Source organism: Pollicipes pollicipes, unplaced genomic scaffold (genome assembly GCF_011947565.3).
Source record: "Pollicipes pollicipes isolate AB1234 unplaced genomic scaffold, Ppol_2.1 Scaffold_2555;HRSCAF=2994_pilon_pilon_pilon, whole genome shotgun sequence".
Lineage (NCBI taxonomy): Eukaryota > Metazoa > Arthropoda > Thecostraca > Pollicipedomorpha > Pollicipedidae > Pollicipes > Pollicipes pollicipes.
This window is the reverse complement of record NW_023596136.1, coordinates 19,609,051-19,631,357: the sequence shown is the minus strand read 5'-3', so window position 1 is coordinate 19,631,357 and position 22,307 is coordinate 19,609,051. Positions and strand designations below refer to the sequence as shown.

Here is a 22,307-nt window from a genome sequence, read left to right as displayed (position 1 = left end):
ATGCCATCAAGTACGGCTTTTGCTCGTCGTGTTTCAGCGCCGGAATCGGTCGTGTGGCCGATCCTGACCGCTGTTCCGGTGTGTCGTTTCAGGAGGACAGCCCCATGTCGACGTCTTGCAGTGAGCTGGAGCCGGGGCCGCCGGCCGAGATGAGCCTCACCGAGCGCCTCATTCGTTCGCTGCCCATCTGGTTCCTGCCGGGCATCCACAGAGCCGGCGCCGAACACCTGCTGCAGGGCAAGCCTCCTGGGGTACGTGGCTGGTGCGGGACTTGGGCGGGCGCGGATACGCCGTCCGGGGTCTCTACACCACGCGGTGCTTGGCATGGGTGGGTTGACCTCGAGCGGATGCTTGAGGATGGGTTTCGCCTGAGACCGGCGGGCCCGATCGTGGCTGTAAGTCGTGGTGCAGGAGAGAAGAAGTTGCATGACAACGCCCTCCTGAGAGTCATGCGAGTTGGTCAGTTTGCGTAGTGTTTTCTTCCTGAAACAAAAGCAGAACGGCGGCAGGGACGGGGCTGCATGCAAAGACGCTCTCCGGCGCACCCGCGGCCGTTTCTTCCCCGCCGGCCGCTTCCCGCCGGGCCACTTGGCAGCCGCCACCGGCAGCGTGGCTCGGAGCGCATGAAAAACTATGTCGTCGGCAGATGGGCCGTCGGGCCGCCGTCTCCACGCGCCCGGCACCTGGTGGCAATCACGACAGGGCGGCTCACAGCCCGCCCGTTAATACGTCCTCTAATTGCTCTCGGATGGCTCATTATCATGAACAGCCGACCGTTCGGACTTCTCCCGACTGGGAAGCTGGCGCCCACTCGGCAAGTCGTTAGTCGTTTTTACCGGGGCGGCGGCGGCGGCAGAGGGCGTGACCCAGATTGTTGCTCAGGAGGGACAGCTGGGCAGCAATCGAGTGCGGTTCAGGCGTGAGTTTAACGGCCGCGACTCACCGGCTGCCGCCAGCTGTTTTGTTTGGCGGCGAGCTGCCCAGATCCAGCGCCCCGCCGTCGGTAACATTCCCGGGGTGTGCCAGCGCTGCCGGCCGGGCTGGGGACGCCGGGCCGGGCCGGGCCGGGCCGGGCCGGGCCGGGCCGGGCCGAGCCGAGCCGGGCTGGGTGGGACCCCGTCCGCCGCCCGGCCGGCCAGGTTTCGCCGAGCTTCTGTCGGTGGCGATGTTGCCGATAGCCCGGCATGTCGGGCGGCCGGCGGGCTGTCGAGCGCGGCACCCGCTCCTCCCGCCGTGACGTCACGCCATGCTCCGCTGGCCGGCCGGCGGCGTCGGCCGCCAGGGAGGACGTGGGGTGCGGGTTGGTGGCCCCGCTGTCCGGCGCCCCGCGGCACACCGCTGCGCCAAACATCGTCACTGCTGAAAACTGTTGTGAGATGTTGACATGCTTGAGACATTAAGCACCCGCTTAAACACACTGGGCTAAACGGTAGTCGTTAAGTGTTTGCTATTGGGGTTTTTGGCAGGCAAGCCCGGTTTACGTCATTAAAGGCCACGGCTGCGACAGCTTCCTTGCTGCTGGACTCGGTGTTATTTTACTTCTGTCAAGTTGCCTCAAGCGTGTACTGAACACATGTCATACACCAATTAACTACAATGAAAACGAGATATATCTAAGATTTTGGTAGTGGCTCTATAAATCAGCGTGGTTTAATAAGACAACGGGATGTAAATCTTCCATTTTGAAGTAATGATTTCACGGGGCTTATCATTTACTCAGTGTCTTGTTTAATTTCAACAGCGTGTTATCGCCAGTGTATGGCAATTTGTCACGTGGCGAAAAGGCGGGCACGTATCTATTCCGAGAGAAGCGCGTCTTCGTCAATTTAATCGGAAAATGCGCGGCCCCGGACCACTACCGGACCACCGGACCACCGGACCACCGGACCACCGGACCACCGGACCACCGGACCACCAGACCACCACCGGACCACCAGACCACCGGACTGCCGGACCACCGGACCACCAGACCACCACCGGACCACCGGACCACCGGACCACCGGACTTCCAGACCACCGGATCGTCACCGGATTACTGTTGCTCGTCTGCCCGGCGGCGGTCTCGTGACCTGACGCTCGTGACGGTGCCTGGCCCGTGACCAAATGGGGTCACGAGGGTTCCGGCCGCCGTGACGTGGGCCTCTACGCCATCGGCTGCAATCGCGGCCCTTCTCGTGGGTGGCTCTTCGTGCTGATAGGTTTTAGGACCGTTGCTTTGGTGGCTGGCCACCGAAGGCTGTCATGTTACGGATGGAGTATCTGTTGGGACCATCTTCCTCGTTTGGTGTGTTAGTACGGACACAATGTTTCGGCCATTTAACATGGGCCATCGCCATGTTTTGCAAGCGTCCTTTGAAGGAGTGGTTATCAGCACAACGTGGACATCAGCACCATGTGGGTCTCAATGCCGGGAAAAAATCTTGAAACATCCAGCAGATGAACACTAAGTTTTGTCACCGAGAGAGCGTTCTTAGAGGTTGGCATGGTGGTCATAGGCTGGGCTGGTAATGAAACCTTGGTCCGAATCACACCAGTTCAAATGAGAAAATTCGTGTTGTGACGCGGCCGTGGCTGAAACACGAACACCATCCAGTCGTCCTCGAGCATCAATAATACATGACGACGGTCGAAGAATCAGTGGCCGAAACGTCATGTACACACTGTCACCAGACGAGAATGGTGATCCGAAAAATGGGCCCATTCGTCACGCGAAGGCCTCGTCTCAATCGCTCGGCAGAATATGTTGTGATATTTTCTCTGAGACACGCAGATGGTGGGCTGTTACTGTTACGGTTAAGGCGGCAAGGCGTCAAGAGCACGCGTGATTAGAGGCTATTGCTGCGAGATGCTGAGTACGCGTTGGACCATTGCAGGCAACCACAACAGCATAGCATTTTCTCCGGCTTCATAAGCATGCTGTTGTGCTGCGAACCATTTGCTCTATCAGTTCCATGTCGAAGCATGGTTGGCTTGCGGGGTTTTGAGGAGAACGTCGTACGGCTGACTACAACATACTTGGGCGATCGCAAGAATTTCTTTGACGATCTCTAACGGTGCCACACTTATCTGGAGCGTTTTCCCAGTCAATCATGCCATCACTTATCGCTTTTTTCATGGGAATGAAGCCCGCGTGGTTTCAGTCAGACAGAGGCCATGTCAGATCGCTTTCGCACAATGCCACCCGGGCAGATGGTGCCGTACCATCCCGAGCTGGCTGGGCCGGTCGGCGCCGTATTTCAGAGGGAGGAGGGGGGGGGGGGGGCGGGGGTCTGCGACTGGCCTGGGTCCTCTGCTGCCCGCTGCGGTACTGCCGTAGACCGGGGCCCCTCTGCCGAGGTATTTGTTCCGGGTCCGCGTGACTGACGCCGCGGATCGCCTTTGCAGACGTTCATCGTGCGCGAGTCGAGCAAGCCCTCGACCATGGCATTGTCTGTGCGCCTGCCGGCCGGCCGCGGCCCGCACGTGGAGCACTTCCTCATCGAGAAGCAAGAGGGCAAGCTCAGCCTCGAGTCGTCCGATAACCGCTTCGACAACATCTCCAGCCTGGTGGCCTGCTACAGCTCCCGCTGGTGAGGCAGCTCGGACGGCGGAACGGGAGCGCCACTGCCGCTCCGTGCATGGGTTCTAGTGAAGCCACGCGCAATCATTCGCCTTTGCGAATTAAATGCTTTGAAGTCGGCTCTCCTCAGATGTGAACGTTCCCGCCGCAGCGTCTGAGTCGTGACGGTCCCTTTGCTGCCTCGGTCCTCAAAGGATGTAACGGCGGACCGCCCGGGCATCGGTCTCCAATGATGAGAGTGAACAGCTGAGCGTGCGCTCGAGACCGACTGATTAATGACGTCACCTGTGTTCGGTGGCGAGCCGGCAGCGCCTGAAGGCGCACCGCAAGATTTAATTAACCGCCGCGTAACGACGGCTGGCGACGGAGGGGAGGGAAATTAATGAACGACTTGGAGCAAACGCTATCTCGTCACGCATCAACAAATACACGGTAACAGGATGCGGAGTTGATTTAGGTCAGCCACACGTAGAACCAGCAGCGGCAGCGGTTCGGTCGTGGGCATCACATGCGGTCATATTTACCCCAGTCGACAAATTTATGGCCCTCTGCATTCAGCGGCACGGTGATGGTGCAGTCAAAATTCTGCGCAACCCATGTGATGGAAAGCTACATGGTGTTTGATATATGGCTCGTGGGAGTACTGGTATATGTCATAATGTGCGATAGCATTATCTCCGGCTCGTAAATTGTTGAACTAGCCGGGCTCCAGTCTCCCGCCTTTCCTGCCGGGGGCTGTGTTTACGACCCTACCCCGCGGCCCCTCGTGTGAAGAAGTCTCGCGGCGGGCTGGTGAGGCGCTGCGACACCCGGCCGCGATGAAGTGTCTGATCTCGCCCCAGAGGGCCGTTTGGTGGTCGTGACACCGCCCCGCGAAGCTGTGTACACAGCGGGGACGGTGGCGGCCAGCGGTGCATACCAATGCGACGCGATGGCCTGGCCCAACGCTGTTTGTCCGAGCTGTCGACGGCTGGTGGCGGCGCCGGCCCCGACGGGGTGATGTGGTCTGCCGCGGTCCCGACGGGGTGATGTGGTCTGCCGCGGTCCCGACGGGGTGACGCGGTCCAGCGCCGGCTCTGACGGGGTGACGTGGTCCAGCGCCGGCTCTGACGGGGTGATGTGGTCCAGTACCGACTCTGACGGAATGATGTGGTCTGTCGCGGTCCCGACGGGGTGATGTGGTCTGCCGCGGTCCGACGGGGTGATGTGGTCCAGCGCCGGCTCTGACGGGGTGCTGTGGTCTAGCCGCGGTCCCGACGAGTTGATGTGGTCTGCCGCGGTCCCGACGGGGTGATGTGGTCCAGCAGTCGGCTCTGACGGGGTGATGTGGTCCGGCACCGGCCCCGACGGGGTGATGTGGTCTGACGTGGTCCCGACGGAGTGATGTGGTCTGCCGCGGTCCCGACGGGGTGATGTGGTCCAGCGCCGGCTCTGACGGGGTGATATGGTCTGCCGCGGTCCCCACGAGCTGATGTGGTCTGCCGCGGTCCCGACGGAGTGATGTGGTCCAGCGCCGGCTCTGACGGGGGTGATGTGGTCCGGCACCGGCCCCGACGGGGTGATGTGGTCTGACGTGGTCCCGACGGGGTGATGTGGTCTGCCGCGGTCCCGACGGGGGTGATGTGGTCTAGCGCCGGCTCTGACGGGGTGATGTGGTCCGGCGCCGGCCCCGACGGAGTGATGTGGTCCAACGCCGGGCCTGACGGGGTGATGTGGTCCAACGCCGGCCCCGACGGGGTGATGTGGCCCAACGCCGGCCCTGACGGGGTGATGTGGTCCGGCGCTGGGCCCGATGGGTCGCCATGGCCCCAGCGCGGTACGGACGTTAGCATAGTGCGACACATGTCGAGCCGGCGGCGCCGTCGTCCGCACTGCTCGGCCGCAGATGGGGCTGGCGGGAGCGAGGGGCGCCCGTCCAGCAGAGCGGCGGCTCCGGGGGCTACCGGCGCGCCGAGCGGGCCTGTCTCGCCTCCTCTGAGTGACGTCTGCAAACTATTGCGTCCAACACGGACGCGGCGTGTTGAGGCCTTTGACTGGTTACAAATACAGGCCGTTTTTCATGCCTTGATCCTGCGTTAGATCCTGGCGTTGATAAAGTATTTTGCGGTCGGAAAAAGCGCTGAAGAGGACGCAAACAAAAGGAGTGGTGCCACATACTGGTACCAAGCATCTGTCCCCTTGAGTAATGGTTGGATGCTGGCAAAACCGCGCCGAACCCGAGCTGCCCCCGCTGCCGGTAATGGTGGGATAAAACCGTATTGAACATTTGTCTCTCCCCTGACACTGATCAATAGCGTGGAGGAAATGTACGGGGAGGCCCGTCATGTAAACAATGAGAACGGGTGATTGTTTGTTTTTAACGGGAGCTTGTTGCTCTGAGCCTGAAGGCAGCCTCTGCTGGGTTGAAAGCCAGGAGGAAAACAGCTTTTGTTTGCGTCGTTCGTTGTAATATTCGGCATTCAGTTAGTTTGCTCGTTCACGTACTTTTAGTGCGTGGTTGCTTTCCAGAACGTGTCAGTCTGGATGTTTCGTGAAAAGTTTGGCTTGGGGATAACTTGGGCATGAACTTTCGGAGCTGTAGTTGACGATGACTAATTATGAGCTTTTTTGAACAAATAGGGAGCATGTAATACCCGTCTCTTAAACGAGCAGACTGCCAACACGCATGAATAGCTTTCGGAGAATGAAATGATTAAAGTTAGTTGGTGCTAAAGCTTGCTTCTGTGCTATGAGCATGCCGGGACATTTTCCGCCCGTTTTTAGCAGGCCTTTCCCTCTGCTTTCCTGGGCCTCAGAGGGCCCTCGGTACTGCGCTGCAGCTAACCCGCTGGGGATCCGGGGGCTCGCGAAACCGACCTCATATTACACCATAAACGCATTACTGGCGCCGCCTGGCGTCAGTTAACGCATCTAACTAAGCCAATTATGGCGCGCAAGAGGCGGTCCAGTGGAGTGCCAGTCACTTATTTCCCACTTGGAAACTTATATCCTCGTTAAGCCAGAAGTGGTTGCCTTTTGAAATACCACGTTTTATTAAATCGGTCGCTTGGGGAATATTCCTGTTAGAGGCATATTCCTGTGTGCGTCCTTACTCTGTCAACCGCAAAACATTTATAGGCACTTTGTGCCTGCCTATTGCTTGGGATGGCGGACGAGCAACTAAGCGGCCCAACAGAGGTGACCAATCAACACTGAAGCGATGCCATCCTTATAAACAGCCACAGCGCCGCTCTCACAAACAGCGCGCATGCAGCAAACCCCGCTGGGCTCTGAGCGTGCGTCGGTCTTGGGCTGCTCCGCTGTGCCACCCCATTGCGCCATTACGCCCAGCTCACTGACAGATTTCCTTGAGTTGGTGCGCCATTTCATAACTGGCGTATTTCTGTTTTCGTATTGTTATCTGTACTCATAACCTTGTTGTAGGCAACGTCATGTCACCTCGTGCTTGAGCGCGCCTACCATCCCCACATGATGTGTCTGTGGGTCCATGGTGCTGCACGTGTACTTCTCCCGCTCCCTCTCGCCCCTTCGTCGAGCCTATGACTCGCACAGTGGGGGTTGATTTCTCGTGACCGACATTATCCTCCAGGTTTGTGCGTGTGCGAAATGCATTGTGCCAGAGCGGATGTTTTCCTTTCCGGTCCCATGGCTCCCGCACTCGCGTAGAACCCTCAGAAGCATTCCGGTTCGGCTGGCAGCCCGCTGGCTGACCAGGCACGGACGCCTGCCTCGCAGCGTCACGCTCACGGACCAAGTGGACGGCGTCCACGGTTCTGCATGTAGGCTGGACTTCCCTCAGTGCAGGCGATATCGACAGGCGATGGGTGGGTGCGCTCGGTTGCCAGTGGGTGGGCCGTGGGTGGAGCAGTGACCCGCACGACACATTGGTAGCGTCGGCAGTCCGCTGAGCTCTGCGACGGTGGCTGGATGCTCCGGCGATCCTCTGGCCACGCGCGGTCGTGCCCGCCGTGCGCTGACCCCGGCCGCCCGGCCGCCGTCGGGACCGTTCGCCAGCCGGCGGCGGCCCGCTCGATGAGGCCTGCCGGCGGCGGTGGCCGCGCTGACCCGGCCCGGCTGGCGGCCGCCTATTGTTGGCGCCGGCCCCACCGTAATGAGTCGCACGCTCGCGCACAAAAACGACGTCCGTTAGCGGCCTGCGATCGCTGCTGCCGCCGCCGCCGCCGCCGCCGCCGCCGCCGCCGCCGCTCAGAGGCGTCATGGGCCGAACCCGACCTGACCTGAGCCGCGGTTCACTCGGCGCCGCCGGTGCCGCTGCCGCCAGCGCCGCTCAGAGGTGTCATGGGCCGAACCCGACCTGACCTGAGCCGCGGTTCACTCGGCGCCGCCGGTGCCGCTGCCGCCACCGCTGCCCAGAGGTGTCATGGGCCGAACCCGACCTGACCTGAACCGCGGTTCACCCGGCGTCGCTGGTGCCGGGTCATTCGCGGTTCGTGGCCGCCGCGACGATGGACGGGTGCGGCGGCGGCGGCGGCGGCGGTGCTCGACAGAACGGGCCGGCGCGACCGGGATGCCGCGACGGACGGACGCTGTCGGTAGCCGGTGCAGTGCTGACGGACGCTGTCCATAGCCGGTGCAGTGCTGATCGATTGCCGTGCAGCGGACAGGCCGTCCTGAGATGCATATCTGCCAGACGCCCCGCCGCGGCACGAGTCGCGTCGACGGACCGGAGACGCAAGCGCGCCGCGCCGCGACGTGCCGAGCCAAACGTGGCGCGGCGGCGTGAAGCTGGTGCTCACGAGCGCGCGTGCACGGGACCGCAAAACTCGCTCCGCTACCGCAGCCGCGCCGGACGCAGGAGAGCGCGTCGTGATCTGGAGAGGTGTATCACATGGAAAACCTGATGCCGCGTGCTGTGTTGGCCTTTTGTCGTGTTGGCCAGCTGTAAATGCCATTTGTTAATGTAGCACACGTTAAGTTTGATAGTCATCCGGATGTTCATGCTTTGGCTGCGATACCTTAACGATGGCACTGGCTCCAACGTCTGCCCTTGCCTAGTTTCACAGCGGGGTCGAAATTATTTTGACGCTGCCAAGCCAATCTTGTCTGACTTGACGTCGACCTTCTAGTTTTCCCAATCCATGCATGCTCTTGGCAAGGGCCAAATGTAAACACTCTCAGTTGAATCCATTTGATGGTGATGTTTGAACAAACTATGCGTGCAGCTTTCATGTTCGTAATCCGAGCAGCTCATCGGAGGACATGTCTGCTTTTTTGTCTTGAGTTGGCGAACACAGCACGGCTTGGCTTACCAGTTCCCGGGTCACAGCACCACGGCTGTGGCTTTGTGGCCTGCGCTGGCGCGCCTCACTGGGAGCGACATCGTGGCGCGCCGTTGTCGGTGCGTTCACGCTGACGCGACTGCGGCGCGCGTCTAAATTTGGCGCGTGACGTGTCGGAAACGGTAGCCACGGGCTCTAGCCAGGGTCGATCGTGACAGAGGAGACGGGGCAGGTCCGCAGGCTGGCACAGTGGATACACGGACTGTGACAGTGAGACGCAGACCGTGCGCAGACTGAGAGCGGAGACGTGGGCCGTCCGCTAACTGTAACAGTGGAGACACAAGCCTTAGCGAGCTGGCCGCTGCCATGTGGCCTATGCCTCACCCGAACTGGTGCACCACGGCGTTCGCACGCGGGGGCCTCACTCTCTAACGGCTGCCTGAGCCGATCCTCACGGGCCAGGTACCATCCCGTGGTGTCTGCGGCGCGTGCGGTCGGTCGTCGGTGGGACGGAGCGGCGGGGCGCCTGACGGACGGCAGCCGCTGGTGGCACGTCGTCAGCGGCCGGTGCCGACGGCAGCTTGCTCACGCCGCCCAGGTCTAGGGGCGGGCGGTGCCGGACTGACCGCATTCCTGACTGGCGTTATTTACCGCGGCTGCTGTGGTGTATCTGCATAAGCTGGAGCGCTATGCCATGACGTGGCCAGACGTAGCCGCCCATCGCCAGTCTGAAGTCGTTTTGGAGGTGGCTGCATGTCTGCGCGTCCTGACCTGTCTCTTCTGGAGCCGCCCGTCTTCGCATCCCGACCGGTCTCCTCTGGAGCCGCCGTCTGCGCGTCACGATCGGTCTCCTCGGAGTCATCTGTCTGCGCGTCCTGACCGGTCTCCTCTGGAGCCGCCTGTCTGCGTGTCCTGACCGGTCTCCTCTGGAGCCGCTCGTCTGCCCGTCCTGATTAGTCTCCTTTTGAGCCGCCCGTCTGGGCGTCCCGACCGGACTCCTCTGGAGCCGCCCGTCTGGCGCCTCATCAGACGCCCTGCCGTCTGCCTCAGCAAACGTCTGCCGGCGTCTCCGGGCGCTGTGCGTGACAGGACACGGCGGCCACTGGGCGCGCCGTCTTCATAACTCTGGTGTTTTATAAACAGACGTCAATTTGTTGGAACTGTAGACGGCAAACATTGTGGGCTGGAGATCAGCTGATGACACATGGCGGGGGAGGGGCAGCGGGGGTGTGCCTATACTGGTACTCAATTAAAGGTCGATGAATATCTCGACCCATCGGCAGAAGCCGTGGCTGTTATTCGCTGAACCCAGCTCTGTGGATCGTGACTCATATCCGTCTCAGCCACTTCCATTTGTTTGGTGTGGCTTCCATTTGCGAGATCCCCTTATTAGATAAACATTTGTGTGTGAAAATTAGGAGTAGGTGGAGAAGTTTACAAATGGCAACAGCAGCCAGACGTTGCCACCCTCAAAACAAATGCCACGGCCTGAAACGTTCATTCCATATGAAGAGCAGTTAAGCCTTGCACATGCCGGCCTCATACGCGACCACCTCCCGCGCCCAGCGCGATGATATCGCCTGACACTTTGCATAACAGATTATTTTCTGGCTAAGCCGGCGCCAGCGGGCCACAAAGGGCCGTGAGTGGGTGAGTAATTACCGCCCGGGCTGACGTATAGGCGGCGCTGGCTGCGCTCACACCAGTCTGGCCACCTTCCAGCGACGAACTGCCCGTGCAGCTGCGCCTGCCCGACAGTCTGCAGAAGGCCGAGTCGCGTCACCAGCTGTCCTCGCGCGCCCTGCTCGGACAAGGTGAGTCGCCACCGGCGGCGCGGAGCTCCCTCACGCGGCCGGGCGCCGCGCCAGGCGAGCATTGTGGGCCTGCTGGGAGTTCGCCGGCGGGAGTCCGATGATCTCACGTCTTGGTGATGACGTTCCCGTGATGGCAGCCTGATGAAAGCGGGCGCGATCTTCGGCTCCGCTGCGGATGTGGCTGGCGAAGAGCACACTGGTTACTTTGTAAATCTGGTAGAACCTTACCATCGTCTGTTGTGTTTTCCCCGCGTGCTTTCAAGGCTCGCCATCAGGCATGCTTCCCCGCGTTATCAGCGGTAGCCAGCCGTCCGTCGCTCCGTTATCACGCCTCCGGGCGGATGGTCGCCACCTGGCCGCCAGCGCAGGCCGTTTCGGCTGTTGGTTATCTCAGCTCTTCTCCGTATGCCTCCTGACTCAGGCGCGCGCCGCCGTCGCGCCCGCACGTTATCAGGTGGTTGGAGACGGGGCGGCGGCGGTTCGTCGGCGCCACGCTATCCACTCGGTATCCGTTTACCCGCTGCTAGGACCCTCCGGGTCGTCCCGCGTTCTATTGCCGCTGTCCGCGTGTACCGCCGACCGGTCGCCGGTCCTGCGGCCACAGAAGAGATCCGTCCATTCGCCGGGTGGGTGCGGTCCGGTAGCTGAGAGTGGTAATGAGTGGGAGCACTTCCCGGAATCACGGGCGTCGGCTTTGGGTTGCGAGGTTTCGTCCCCCGCGTTTATCTGGAAGCGGGACGCTGTGTGTCACTGGAACGTCTCTTATGCCACCTCATGCGTGCGGTGCTGCTGACTCAGGGATAACGATTTGCATGTCTAGAGCCAACTAATAAATAGCTTTGCACTCGTGTCCTTGGGTGAGGTCATCCTGGTCTCTCCCGGCAGAATTCTGGCAGTCGCGCTTGGCGAACAGCCCGTCAGGTGGCAGCACAGGCGCGGGTGGCAGCACGCAGTCGTCGACGGCGAGCAGCCTCAACAAGCCGAGCGGCGGCCACGGCAGCCAATCGAGCCTGGGCAGCCTGGGCAGTCCGCCGGGCGCCCTGCAGCCGCCGCACACCGAGACGCTCACCAGCCAGTCGAGTCAGGGCAGCTCCAGCGGGCCCGCAGCAGGTCGACTCGCCGCTCACCACCTTCGGCAAGCGGCTGGCGGTGCGCGCCGCGGCCGAGGGCCGTGCCAGCCCCGTGACGCTCGCGCTGGTGCCCATCAGCGAGCAGGAGGCGGATGGCGGCCGGCGGCCGGCAGCGCACTGTCGCCCCACGCCGCCCAGCAGTCTGCAGCTGCGGCCGGCCGCCGGCGGCGCCGCCAGTCTGCTCAGTCCCAGCCTGGTGAGCCGCGTCGACAGCCCGGGCGAGCCGGTTGCGCGCGCCGCGCCGCCGCGCCCGCCGCCACGCTGGTGCAAGCCCTCGCTCACGCCGCCGGCCGGCAGCAGCTTCAGCCAGACGGGCGGCGGCCAGGTGCGCAGTGAGGTGACCATGCTGATCGGCGGCCAGGGCGTCGGCCGCCAGGTGCGCAGCGCCTCCAACACGCCGGTACGCGAGTTGGCGCCGGCGCCGGGCGGCGCGGCCTGGCGTCAGCCGGCCTCGCCCGTCACAACGCCCGCCTCCTGCGACGACGACGTGCTGCTGACGGGCGCGCCGCGCGCCAGCCGCCGGCGCGGCCGCAAGAAGCGTTCCACTCACTACCAGGAGGCCGACATCCTGGAGCTGCCGGCCAGCTACTGCCGCAGCTCTGTGGCCGACAAGATCTCGGACTACGAGGACATTTGGGCGTCGCCACCGCGCGAACTGCAGCCGGAGAGCACGTTCAAGCCCCGCACGGCCGCTCGCTCCATGAATGACCTGAGCGACGCCGCTCGCGGCGCTGCCGAGCCGCCGGCCGCCGCCAGCGACCGGACGGCGCTGCGCCTCGAGCTCGGCCCGTCGCGACCCGCCGGCGCCGCCCCTCGCTCGCCGGCCGCCGGCAGTCCGTTCTACGCGGTGCCGGCGGACGCCGTGCGCGACGCGGTCTCGGGCGTGCAGCGGCGCGCGCCGTTCGACCGGAGCGCGGCGCACCGCCACTCGGAGCCCAACATCCGCTGGGAGCCGCCGGGCCGCGGCCGCCGGCCGCCGCTCGAAACCATCGACTCCAGCGACGAGCTGCCGCCGCTCTCCAGCAGCGTCGACAACCTGACGTCGACGCCGCGCCGCCTGCGCGCCGGCGCGCGCTCGCAGAGCTCGCATGGCATCGCTGAATCGGCGCGCCGTGGCAAGGCCGTGCAGCCGCCGCGCGTGCAGTCGCCTCGCCGGTCACGGCCGCGCCGCGCCTCGCGCCAGCAGCCGTGGCGTGGCGACGCCGCCTGGGCGTCCGCCGGCGCCGACAACGAGGGCTTCGAGGCGGACACGGAGGCCGAGCTGGAGGACGCCGTGCAACTGCGCCGGCCGCCGCCAGAGGCGCGCAACACGGCCCTGAGGCTCTCCGAGTCAACAGAGGAGCAGTCGGAGGCGGCGGCGCCGCCGGCCTTCTCCAAGGAGGAGGAAAGTCGTATCGTGCAGGCCTACGTGCGGCAGAGTTTGACGCAGATGGCGGCGCCGGCGGCGACCGCGCCCGAACCCTCCGACTCGCACGCGTCCGACTATGACAACGTGCGGCCGGCGGGCGAGCCGGCGGCGGCGGCGGCGGCGGCGGCGGCGACAACGACGACGCAGGACGACCCGACCGAAGCCACCAAGTGGCAGTCGATTATGCGACTAATGACCGACCAGATGCGGCTGCGCACCGGCCAGTTCGACGAGCCGCCCGCCGACGACCGCTTTTTCACCGACTCCGAGTCGTTCGTGCACGTGTGCCAGGAGGCGGCCATGACGGACGACGACACGGCTGCGTCGGAGGGCACGGCCGCCCGGCTGTACCCGCAGCGGCTGCCGCTGCCACGGGCCCCACAGGAGTCGCTCTACTGTGAGTCAGGCCACGGCTGGCCGCCCGGCCTCCTCTCGTGCTCAGGTCTCGGTGGTGCTGCGGTGTGCCGTCCACTCTGGATGCGTGGTTGCTAGGCTTGGCTGCCCGGCTGCTCTGAGGTCCCGCTAGCGCTCGGTGCTTATTTGAGGCTCCGTGCCTGGTGGTCCCGTGGTTCGACTCGCGCTGTCGTGCCCGTGTTGCCGCGTTGGGTCGAATAGCGTCCCATCGTGCAGCTGCTGGATCGGGCGCGGTCTGTCCCGATCGTGATCGATGCACAGCACATTTGGCCGTGCGGGGCTGATGAGACAGCCAGCGGCAGTGGACGACTGGGCGGCTCTCTCCGCGTGCCGCTACCGTCGTCAGTGGTGAGAACGTGATCTGTCCGACAGCTCCTCCTCGGCTGAACTCCCTCCGCCTTCACCGGAGGAGTCAGCAGTCGGGTGGCGCCATCAAGCAGTACGTGCTGCAGCTGGCGGCCGACAGCGCCAACACCTTCTCGTTGAACGTGCTCAAGTTTCTGCAGGTGGGTCACCGGCATCCCAGGCCCTCCGCGCTCGCCACGCGCACGCCGGCTCTTAGCTGCAGGGGAATCTACGGGCACTGTAGAGTGTGTTACCCAGTAAAATGTTGTTATTGTCACGTTCCATCACGCCCTGCCACCGGCTACAAACGGGCTCGGAGTGTCTGGCGCCGGAAGGGACATAATCTGCTCTCATCAGGGTTAAAGCGCTCCTACTTACAACACTTAAGACCATGGCTTGGAAGGCGTCTTCTGATAACGTCTCTTTGAATACAGTCGTCCTGGATGCCTATGCCATGTTGATCCACATGTCGTGAAATTGCCCCGGGCTTGACAGTGCACACGGGAGGCGACGGAGACCGATCCACACGTGGTCATGAGAAACACGCGCCAGTTTGTCAATGGCATGAAGAACTACTTGGTGAAGAATGGCGAGGGTGATTTTCACCAGATCGTCAACCAGGAAAGGGACAAGGTAAGCGCCGGCACTCACGATGCTACAGAGACACGCACGTACCGAAACGTGTTGCCACGGTTTTGGTGAATTTAGCGATTCCCTTCCTGTGTAAAGAAACTGCCTGTACATAGAAAACGGGCACAGTTGTGACCGGTGATGGTCTGGAATGCCACGGGTGGGGTCAGGGGCGTAGACAAGGGGATGGCTGAGGGGACCATGCTCTCCCCCTAACACAAGAGTTCTGTACTAGACACTGGGCGGTATCACGGGAATCTGGTTCAAAGTCGCAGGATTTTTGGAAAATACTTAGCATTCGGCCCCCTGGGGAAAATGTTGGCCACGTGTCAGGGTTGAGCCCGTGCTTGCTATTTATCAAATATGTTTTTGTGCGTACCGTAATTCTGTACTGTCCCTTGCTTAGCTGTCGTCCACTGAGTTCCTGAACCTGGACGTGATCCTGGAGGGTGTGCTGGAGGAGTTGCTGGTGCGACCCTTGTACGACCACATCAGCCAGCTGGCGGCGGAGGATGCGCGCCGCAGTGGCGCCGTCCAGCGACTGGCTGAGAACCTTGAGTTCGCTCGCGGCCGCTCGGCGTCCTCGCTGGGGCTGAAGTCGGAGCGTCCGCCGCCGTCCGCCGCCGCACTGGAGATGATTCGTCGTTCGGCGGTTGAGATGCAGGCCGCCATCAGCCCGCTGGACAAGCTGGAGCACCTGCTGGCGGTGATATCAGCGCTGTTCGCCGCCGCCGGCGCCAAAGATGCCTCCCTGCCGGCCGACGAGTTTTTGCCGCTGCTGATCTTCACGCTCGCTCACTGCCACGCCACCACCATAGAGGTACGGCAGTGAACAAAACGCACGCGCCCGAATAGCGGCATGTTACCAACCTCAATGTACAGCAGGTAGTGTAACGAATGTAGAAGTACACCACCACATCTTCGGTATGGAGACGGGCATTGCTCCCCACACCACGGTGACATGCATGTAATGATGAAAGGAAATGACGGCGTTGGTATTTAATATTTGCAGAATATTCGGCGCCATGCTCCGTATGGGACTATGAAGCACATATTCGCAAAGTTTCTCACTAGCGTATGATATGCATAAGCTGTCTCAAGCGAAGCTAATCATAGCCATTGTTTCGACGGGGGTTTTCCATTTGTTCATCGTCAATCAACGTATTAAAAGCCTATGCGCGCCTTTGACCCATCGACATGCTTTTGATGCGAGAACCAGTAGCGGATAGCGCCGGCTGCTGAGCCCCTCACTGGTGTGGAGGCTGAGTCTGTGGAGGCTGAGTCCCCCATTGGTGTGGAAGCCGAGCCCCTCACTGGTGTGGAGGCTGAGTCTGTGGAGGCTGAGTCCCCCACTGGTGTGGAAGCCGAGCCCCTCACTGGTGTGGAGGCTGAGTCCCCCACTGGTGTGGAGGATGAGCCCCTCACTGGTGTGGAGGATGAGTCTCCCACTGGTGTGAAGGATGAGCTCCCCACTGGTGTGGAGGCTGAGCCCCCCACTGGTGTGGAAGCCGAGCCCCTCACTGGTTTTGAAGCCGCCTCAGTGTCGTGCATCGGTCGACAGCGCCGGCGGTGTGACTGCTGGCCGGTGACGGGGCGGGGGTCGCCTCTCCCCAGTTTGAGGCCGACTACATGTGGGGCCTGCTGCACCCTATGTTGCTAAACGGCGAGGCCGGCTACTACCTGACCATGCTGTCCTCGGCCGTGCACGTGCTGAAGAACCTGCAGCACTACCTGGAGGACCGGTCGCGCGAGTCCACCAGGAGCCTGTCACACGTGAGTAGCCGCCGGAGCGCCGGCTCCGCTCAGGTCAGGCTGGACAGACGTGACCGGCAGACGCCGGAGCGCCGGCTCTGCTCAGGTCAGGCTGGACAGACGTGACCGGCAGCCGCCGGAGCGCCGGCTCTGCTCAGGTCAGGCTGGACAGACGTGACCGGCAGCCGTCGGAGCGCCGGCTCCGCTCAGGTCAGGCTGGACAGACCCGACCAGCAAAAGCTGGACACCACCATTCTTAACGTCGTCGTAATTTTCAGATATTACGAGCTAGTCATTAGAAGGCGTTCATGAATACTCGGATTGCTGTAGTGACACAATGTACCGCTCTGGTCCGGCTTGTGTCTGTATCTGTCTTCATTGTTTCGACTCATGCACCGGTGATGGCTGCAGTTTCATCATGAACGGGATGTGCCCGCGTGTGCCGCCAGTGTTCTGGCTCGTGCAGCGGCGCTGACTCGGTGGACGGCCTGCTGCGAGTCATCATCCCTGACGAGCAGCAGGGCACCATCATCAGTCGCACACTGCCGGCGCGGCCCAACACGAGCGCCCGAGACATCTGCAAGATGCTCGGCAACAAGCTGCGTATCACCAGTCCCATCGATTACGGTCTCTTCAAACTCATCAACGGCAACGGTGGGTGCCGGACTGGGTGGCGAGCGCAAGGTCCCGTGACGTGCCTTCCGCCCGTCTGCCGCTGTCTGCCGGTGTGTGCGGCCGCAGTCCACTGCTGTCGGCCGTTGTCTGCGCCTACAGTGGACCGCTGTCGGCCGCGTCGCGGCTGCCCTGTCTCGGAAGAGCTGGCTGTGTGTCGGGCGATGGTCTCAGGCGGAGGCGCGGCCCGTGTCGGGTGTCGGGCGTCGGCCGCTCACCTCCGGTCCTGGCTCCACAGAGACCCTGCTCGGCGACCAGGAGTGTCCGCAGCTGCTCAAGCAGGAGCTGACCGCCAGCGGAACGCACTGTATGCTCGCCTACAACGGCTCGAGGCCAAGATCGCCTGGCCCACGGCGCAGCTCTGAGTGACGTCACGATGGTGGCCCGCGGCGGCGTCACGGCTCCGCGCGGCCTGGAGTGGCGTCACTGTGCGTCCGAGGCGCGCCCTCGTGTGTGTGTGCGTATCGTCAGTGGTTCTTTTTGTACTCAGTTTTACACTTGGCGTGCGTCAGCGGCGCTCTCGTGACTAGATTTGGTCTGCGCCGGTGTAGCGCTCCGTCTCGCAGTGGACAGCGCCAGTACGGCGCTCGCTCGGAGTGGGGGGGGGGGGGAGGGCAGCTCGAGGCCTGAGGTCTGGCAGCGCCGCGGCCGATATCCAGCGCCACTGGCACGCGGTGGATGAGGAGTGACGATGCCGTCAGCCGACCTGGCTGAGCCCAGAGAGCCATGTGCAATGAGTGGGTCTGTCTGCGTGTGTGGGCGCGTCGTGAAATTTGGAATAATCTAGTCAGTTAGCTACCATGGATCGTTTTCTACTTTGTTAACTGTAATACATTTCTGTCCATAGACAAAGTTTGATTTGCTGCGAGTGTGACGAATATGCATTTGCCATGGCATATGACGTTTAGGAGAGAGATGCAATTCATTCACATACTTAATGTCCGCGAGCCAAGCGGTGGAAACTTCATGGGCGTCGTTCCGTGCTACTCCGACAGTATTATATGGCATCTAACCCTGGCAATGGCCACGTACTCACCGTGACGACAGGTTCTAACACCGTACTGGGTTCCTTGGCCTCGGAAGAGTGATAACCAGTGTGATTTAGACACTTGACGGAAAAAGTTTGTAAGAGCCCTAGATTCCTAAACGTGTCAGTCTGTACACTTCTGCCGGGGTTAATGTCTGAACGAGAAGTGACTGGAATTGTGCACCGTCCGAAATGCTAGTCATGCGATTCAAACCATGTTGCAGTGATGCAGCAGAACCTTTAACGTCATGCTAACAGAGCTCTAGCATACAAGCATGGAGCTTATACCTGACCACGTGCCTAAACAGAGGCATGAAGTATGTCACACAGACATGAATCCATCAACCCAGGAGAGGTCGATAAACAATGAGCACGCGCACAGTTGCGGTAGGCAGGTAATTCCACCCAACGCAACAAAAAGACGCGTCTCCTGATGTCAGTGAGAATGGTCGCTAAAATATATGTTGTGACATTGACCTTAAGTGGGAACACGTGAAGGGCGGCCAAAGCAGGATATCTGGGGATACACATAATTTACTTTCGGGCATTTTCCAAAACTGGGTTAGGTGAGCACGCATAAGTCAACCCTAGATTGAGTACAGCTTCAAGGTCTCCAAACTTTCGGCATGAGCACAGCTTCAAGGTCTTCAAGCGCTCAGCGCAGGTGCACTTTGGAGATCTGGTTAATTATTAGGGCTACGGAGTGTCACACATTTGAGTCATATTTCAAAAACACACTCTAGTGAAACTTCATGGCCACTTAGTTTAATAATGCCACAATGTAGTGTCACTGCAGCACCGACAAGACATCATGAGCATATCAATTTTAATTATTACTAGTCCAAATTACGCTGTCAACACTTTGTAACCGCATTTCGCTTCTTCCCTGCAGTTCTCGCGAGCACCGTCGTCATAGCAAACGCCGTGGCACCTCTGCCAGTGCGAATAAAACAATTGTGATTGGCATAGCGGGCGGCAAGGAACTGTAACCATGAAGTGCATTGGTTGAAGTTTGAACTAGTGCGTCGCTATGGAGCATGTGATGCTCCCGTTCCCACAGCCAAAGCGCGCCTCGAAAAGGGTTACCGTGGTGACCGCCATTAGGGTAAAAGCAAGGCCATAGTACAGCGTTTCGTTTAATTCGCGGAAAAATAGCCTCATGTTCGCATATATTGTTGTCTAAGCAGTGTTTCAAGCTGTCGCGGCATTCATAACACAAACATTTTGAGAAATTAGTGTGTTGCAAGTACTACAGAATATACAAGTTGGGAACAGTAATGCAAATGAAATGTTTTACTTTCATAGTAGTGAACAGGGTGTCCAATGAGATTTTTTCCCGCAGAAACGGCTCCTTCAGGTCGATATTCTGAGCTATTCAGAAGGATTTTGAGAAAACTGGTATTGTTGATCATATCGTGCGAGTCACATCTATGCAATAAATGAAAAGTACAAGAAGGTGGCATACTCCCTGTAATGATGCATCATGTGCTTTAGTTAGTTGCGCCAGTTTAATTTTTTCTCTAAAAAAATTCACCAAACGTTCGGTGAAGCTATGGTTTTCTAACCAGTGACCTGTTAGTCTATCTCTGTTAAACATTCACCAAGGAGTGAAAGCTTTCTAGATAAGCAGTATTCCATATGCATGAGCACTATTCTATGATCGGGCAAGTGTGCATATTCATTAGGAACAGCATGAGTTCAGGGGTTCAACAAACTGTTGCTTTCAGGAAGTTCTGGGCTAGTCTACCTGCTTTGCAAGTTTCGGTGCGGATGTGTCCGTGAAGTTTAAGCCCGTAAATCCATGCAAGACTTGACGGCGCGGGGGGGGGGGGTCATGTGTTATATGGCATATGCATCTTTGGCGACATGCCCTCTAAAGGTCACCGTGAAGGTTGAAAACGATAAGGGATAAAAAAAACGTGGTCATGCATTGCCCCGCCAATAAAGCATCCGATTTGAATATGTTGAGATGATCTTTATGAGGTTAGATAGTTTTAGAGGTCGTGCTGATATTGCTGCATATACTTAGCATCATGGCATGCGCTTGGCTGTTGTCACGTGCCAGATATAGATCCAACGCATTTGTGACGGAATTATGCATGTCAGCGCTCTTTAATATCCAATCGCAAGTAAGCTACTAGTAAGCCAATAAGAGGTGAGCTTTAAAGGTCAGATTTCTTAAGTGGCAGGCGTCAGGGCGCACACAACAAGCTCAGAAAAGCTCTGAGCTCTGAGATCAGAAATCCATTCAGTTAAAAATGCTCGGATTAAGTCTGAAAATCTCTGAATATTAACACGTTATTAACTAAATGGACGTGACTTAAGCAGGGTCGCGAACGCTACTTGCGCTTATCAGTAGCATCGTCTCGCCATAAACAACGTAGAGTGCTCAGTCGCATGAGGGACTAGCGGCGGATCCAGAAGGAGGAAGGGGGCCCGGGGTCAAATCCCTCCTTGGGTCCCGATGGGGTCCATAGCCAGCCAAAAAGACGCGGTTTTTTAAACACAAAACGCCATACAAGTTAATGTTCTTGGGTCTCCAGACGACCAAGGACATTCGCAAGCGAAAGTAAAACGCCCGTGAGCATACAGAAACAACTTTTTGCTGATTGAGAGGGTGGTGATTGGGAAATATTTTGAAGATCATCATGCTGTCCAGAGGCCCACGCTGTTGCCGGGGTCCTCATATGTCCACTTGCTAGGGCAATTCGATTACTAAAGAGACTTCCATGTTGCACTCGGGCTCTTTGCATTTTTAACATGTCTTGGCACTCTTGATCGATCAACAGTCCTCAACAGATTCTTTACATTCACTCGAAAGGCTCTGTACACTATTGCGGGGGCCCTTATACCGGGGTGCACTTGTTTGCTCAGGGGCCCTACATATTGGTAACGGGTTCTTTCCGCCTGCTCGGAGGGCCCTGTGCTATTGCTAAGCCCATATATGGATATTAACGCACCGAAGTACTCGATGATCAGGGGTTCTCTGCATAGATCTAGGACTCATTCTCATCATCATCCCCCCGATCTCATTTGCGGAGGACATTCCACTCTTGTTAGAACTCTTTCTGTGTACTGCCCGGGCACTCTTGTTCGTACAGGGGCATTATTTCATACACACTGCTATTGGGAAATTCCCTTTGCTCAGAGGGCCCTGTGGGCTGGACGGGGTCCCATATGTCAGCCTGCCGGGGCACTCTCAGTCTTGCGGGAGCCCACCACGTTGGTTTTGGGGTTCTTTTCGCTTGTTCTGAGGGCCCTATGCTGATGGCGGGAGCGTCTTTGATGGTCTGCCGCGGCACCCTCAATCGCTCAGGTGCCTTCCCTTTTGCTCTGGGGTTTTTCCCGATTTTATCGGAGGGCGTACACCGCTGACGCGGACGTAACTCTTAATCGGCAGGGACAGGATGATGGTTCCTCTTGGCACCTTGGACTGAGAGCAGCAGTCGGATGTGTGCCGATGTGTTTTTACGCGCAATTGTCGAACATAACTTAAGACACCGCCAACGTCGTATATGCCGTTGTCGTTGGCTATTAGATTTGTTACACTTCATAGAATTATACATCATATTCTAGTACATATTGCTGCAATATTTTGTACTCCTGCATAGGAGTCAAAACAAAAACTCTGCATTAGTCATCAGGCGTCAGCTGATCACATGGCCTAGCCTAATAACGGTAGATAACGAGGACGGCACACCCTTATGTGTATTATATCGTATGATATATATATATATATATATATATATATATATATATATATATATAACGTCACGACGTGCTACGAGTCAGGACTATAATAACAATGCGAGACGTGCTAGGATTATCTCTTTTAAATGTGAGCCCTGATAAGATGTTTAATGATGTTAGATGATGATGAGTGGGCTTAATGGTGCATAAATGTGGGTGGAGCTGCAAATCTCATTCACGTTGCAAAGAGCATCGGAACTTTAAGTTTGTATATGTAAGTGCGCCTTGTTTAGGAACAGGAGGCGCACTTATTAGAGTTAATTGCTGGCTGTCGCTGGCAAAGCCACCAGCGGTCTCGTCGCCAGGAATGTTTGCGTGGCTGTGTATTCGAAGCATTTGGAGATTCTCTTTGGGTGTAAGCGGTGGGATAATATTCCGAATTACGGCAATGAAAGGGTTAAAATGTGTTGTGTTGAGTGTTGAGGGCACACAGCGCGTAAAGGGAGTCCCTGCGGATGATGGTTTGTTTGGTATAGGATAGCTGGACACGTCTGGCAGCAGCAAAAATGGTGACCACTTAGCGGTATAAACGGGGTGGGAGTCGGAAATGCGAAATTTTGTTTTTG

General features: G+C 59.1%; 1 protein-coding gene across 1 annotated transcript in view; it reads left to right on the top strand.

The window, feature by feature from the left end:
* LOC119098834 (protein sprint-like) overlaps positions 1–17,559 on the top strand; it is a 53,518-nt gene extending 35,959 nt beyond the window's left edge. Inside the window, 14 exon segments of the mRNA XM_037221885.1 lie at positions 93–251; positions 3,385–3,569; positions 10,522–10,613; positions 11,499–11,719; positions 12,051–12,532; positions 12,656–12,848; positions 12,894–13,548; positions 13,938–14,071; positions 14,406–14,543; positions 14,947–15,360; positions 16,155–16,313; positions 16,742–16,946; positions 17,203–17,283; positions 17,286–17,559. Coding sequence (XP_037077780.1) covers positions 93–251; positions 3,385–3,569; positions 10,522–10,613; positions 11,499–11,719; positions 12,051–12,532; positions 12,656–12,848; positions 12,894–13,548; positions 13,938–14,071; positions 14,406–14,543; positions 14,947–15,360; positions 16,155–16,313; positions 16,742–16,946; positions 17,203–17,283; positions 17,286–17,329 — 3,162 coding nt within the window. The 3' untranslated portion in view covers positions 17,330–17,559.
* Positions 17,560–22,307: the final 4,748 nt, after the last annotated feature.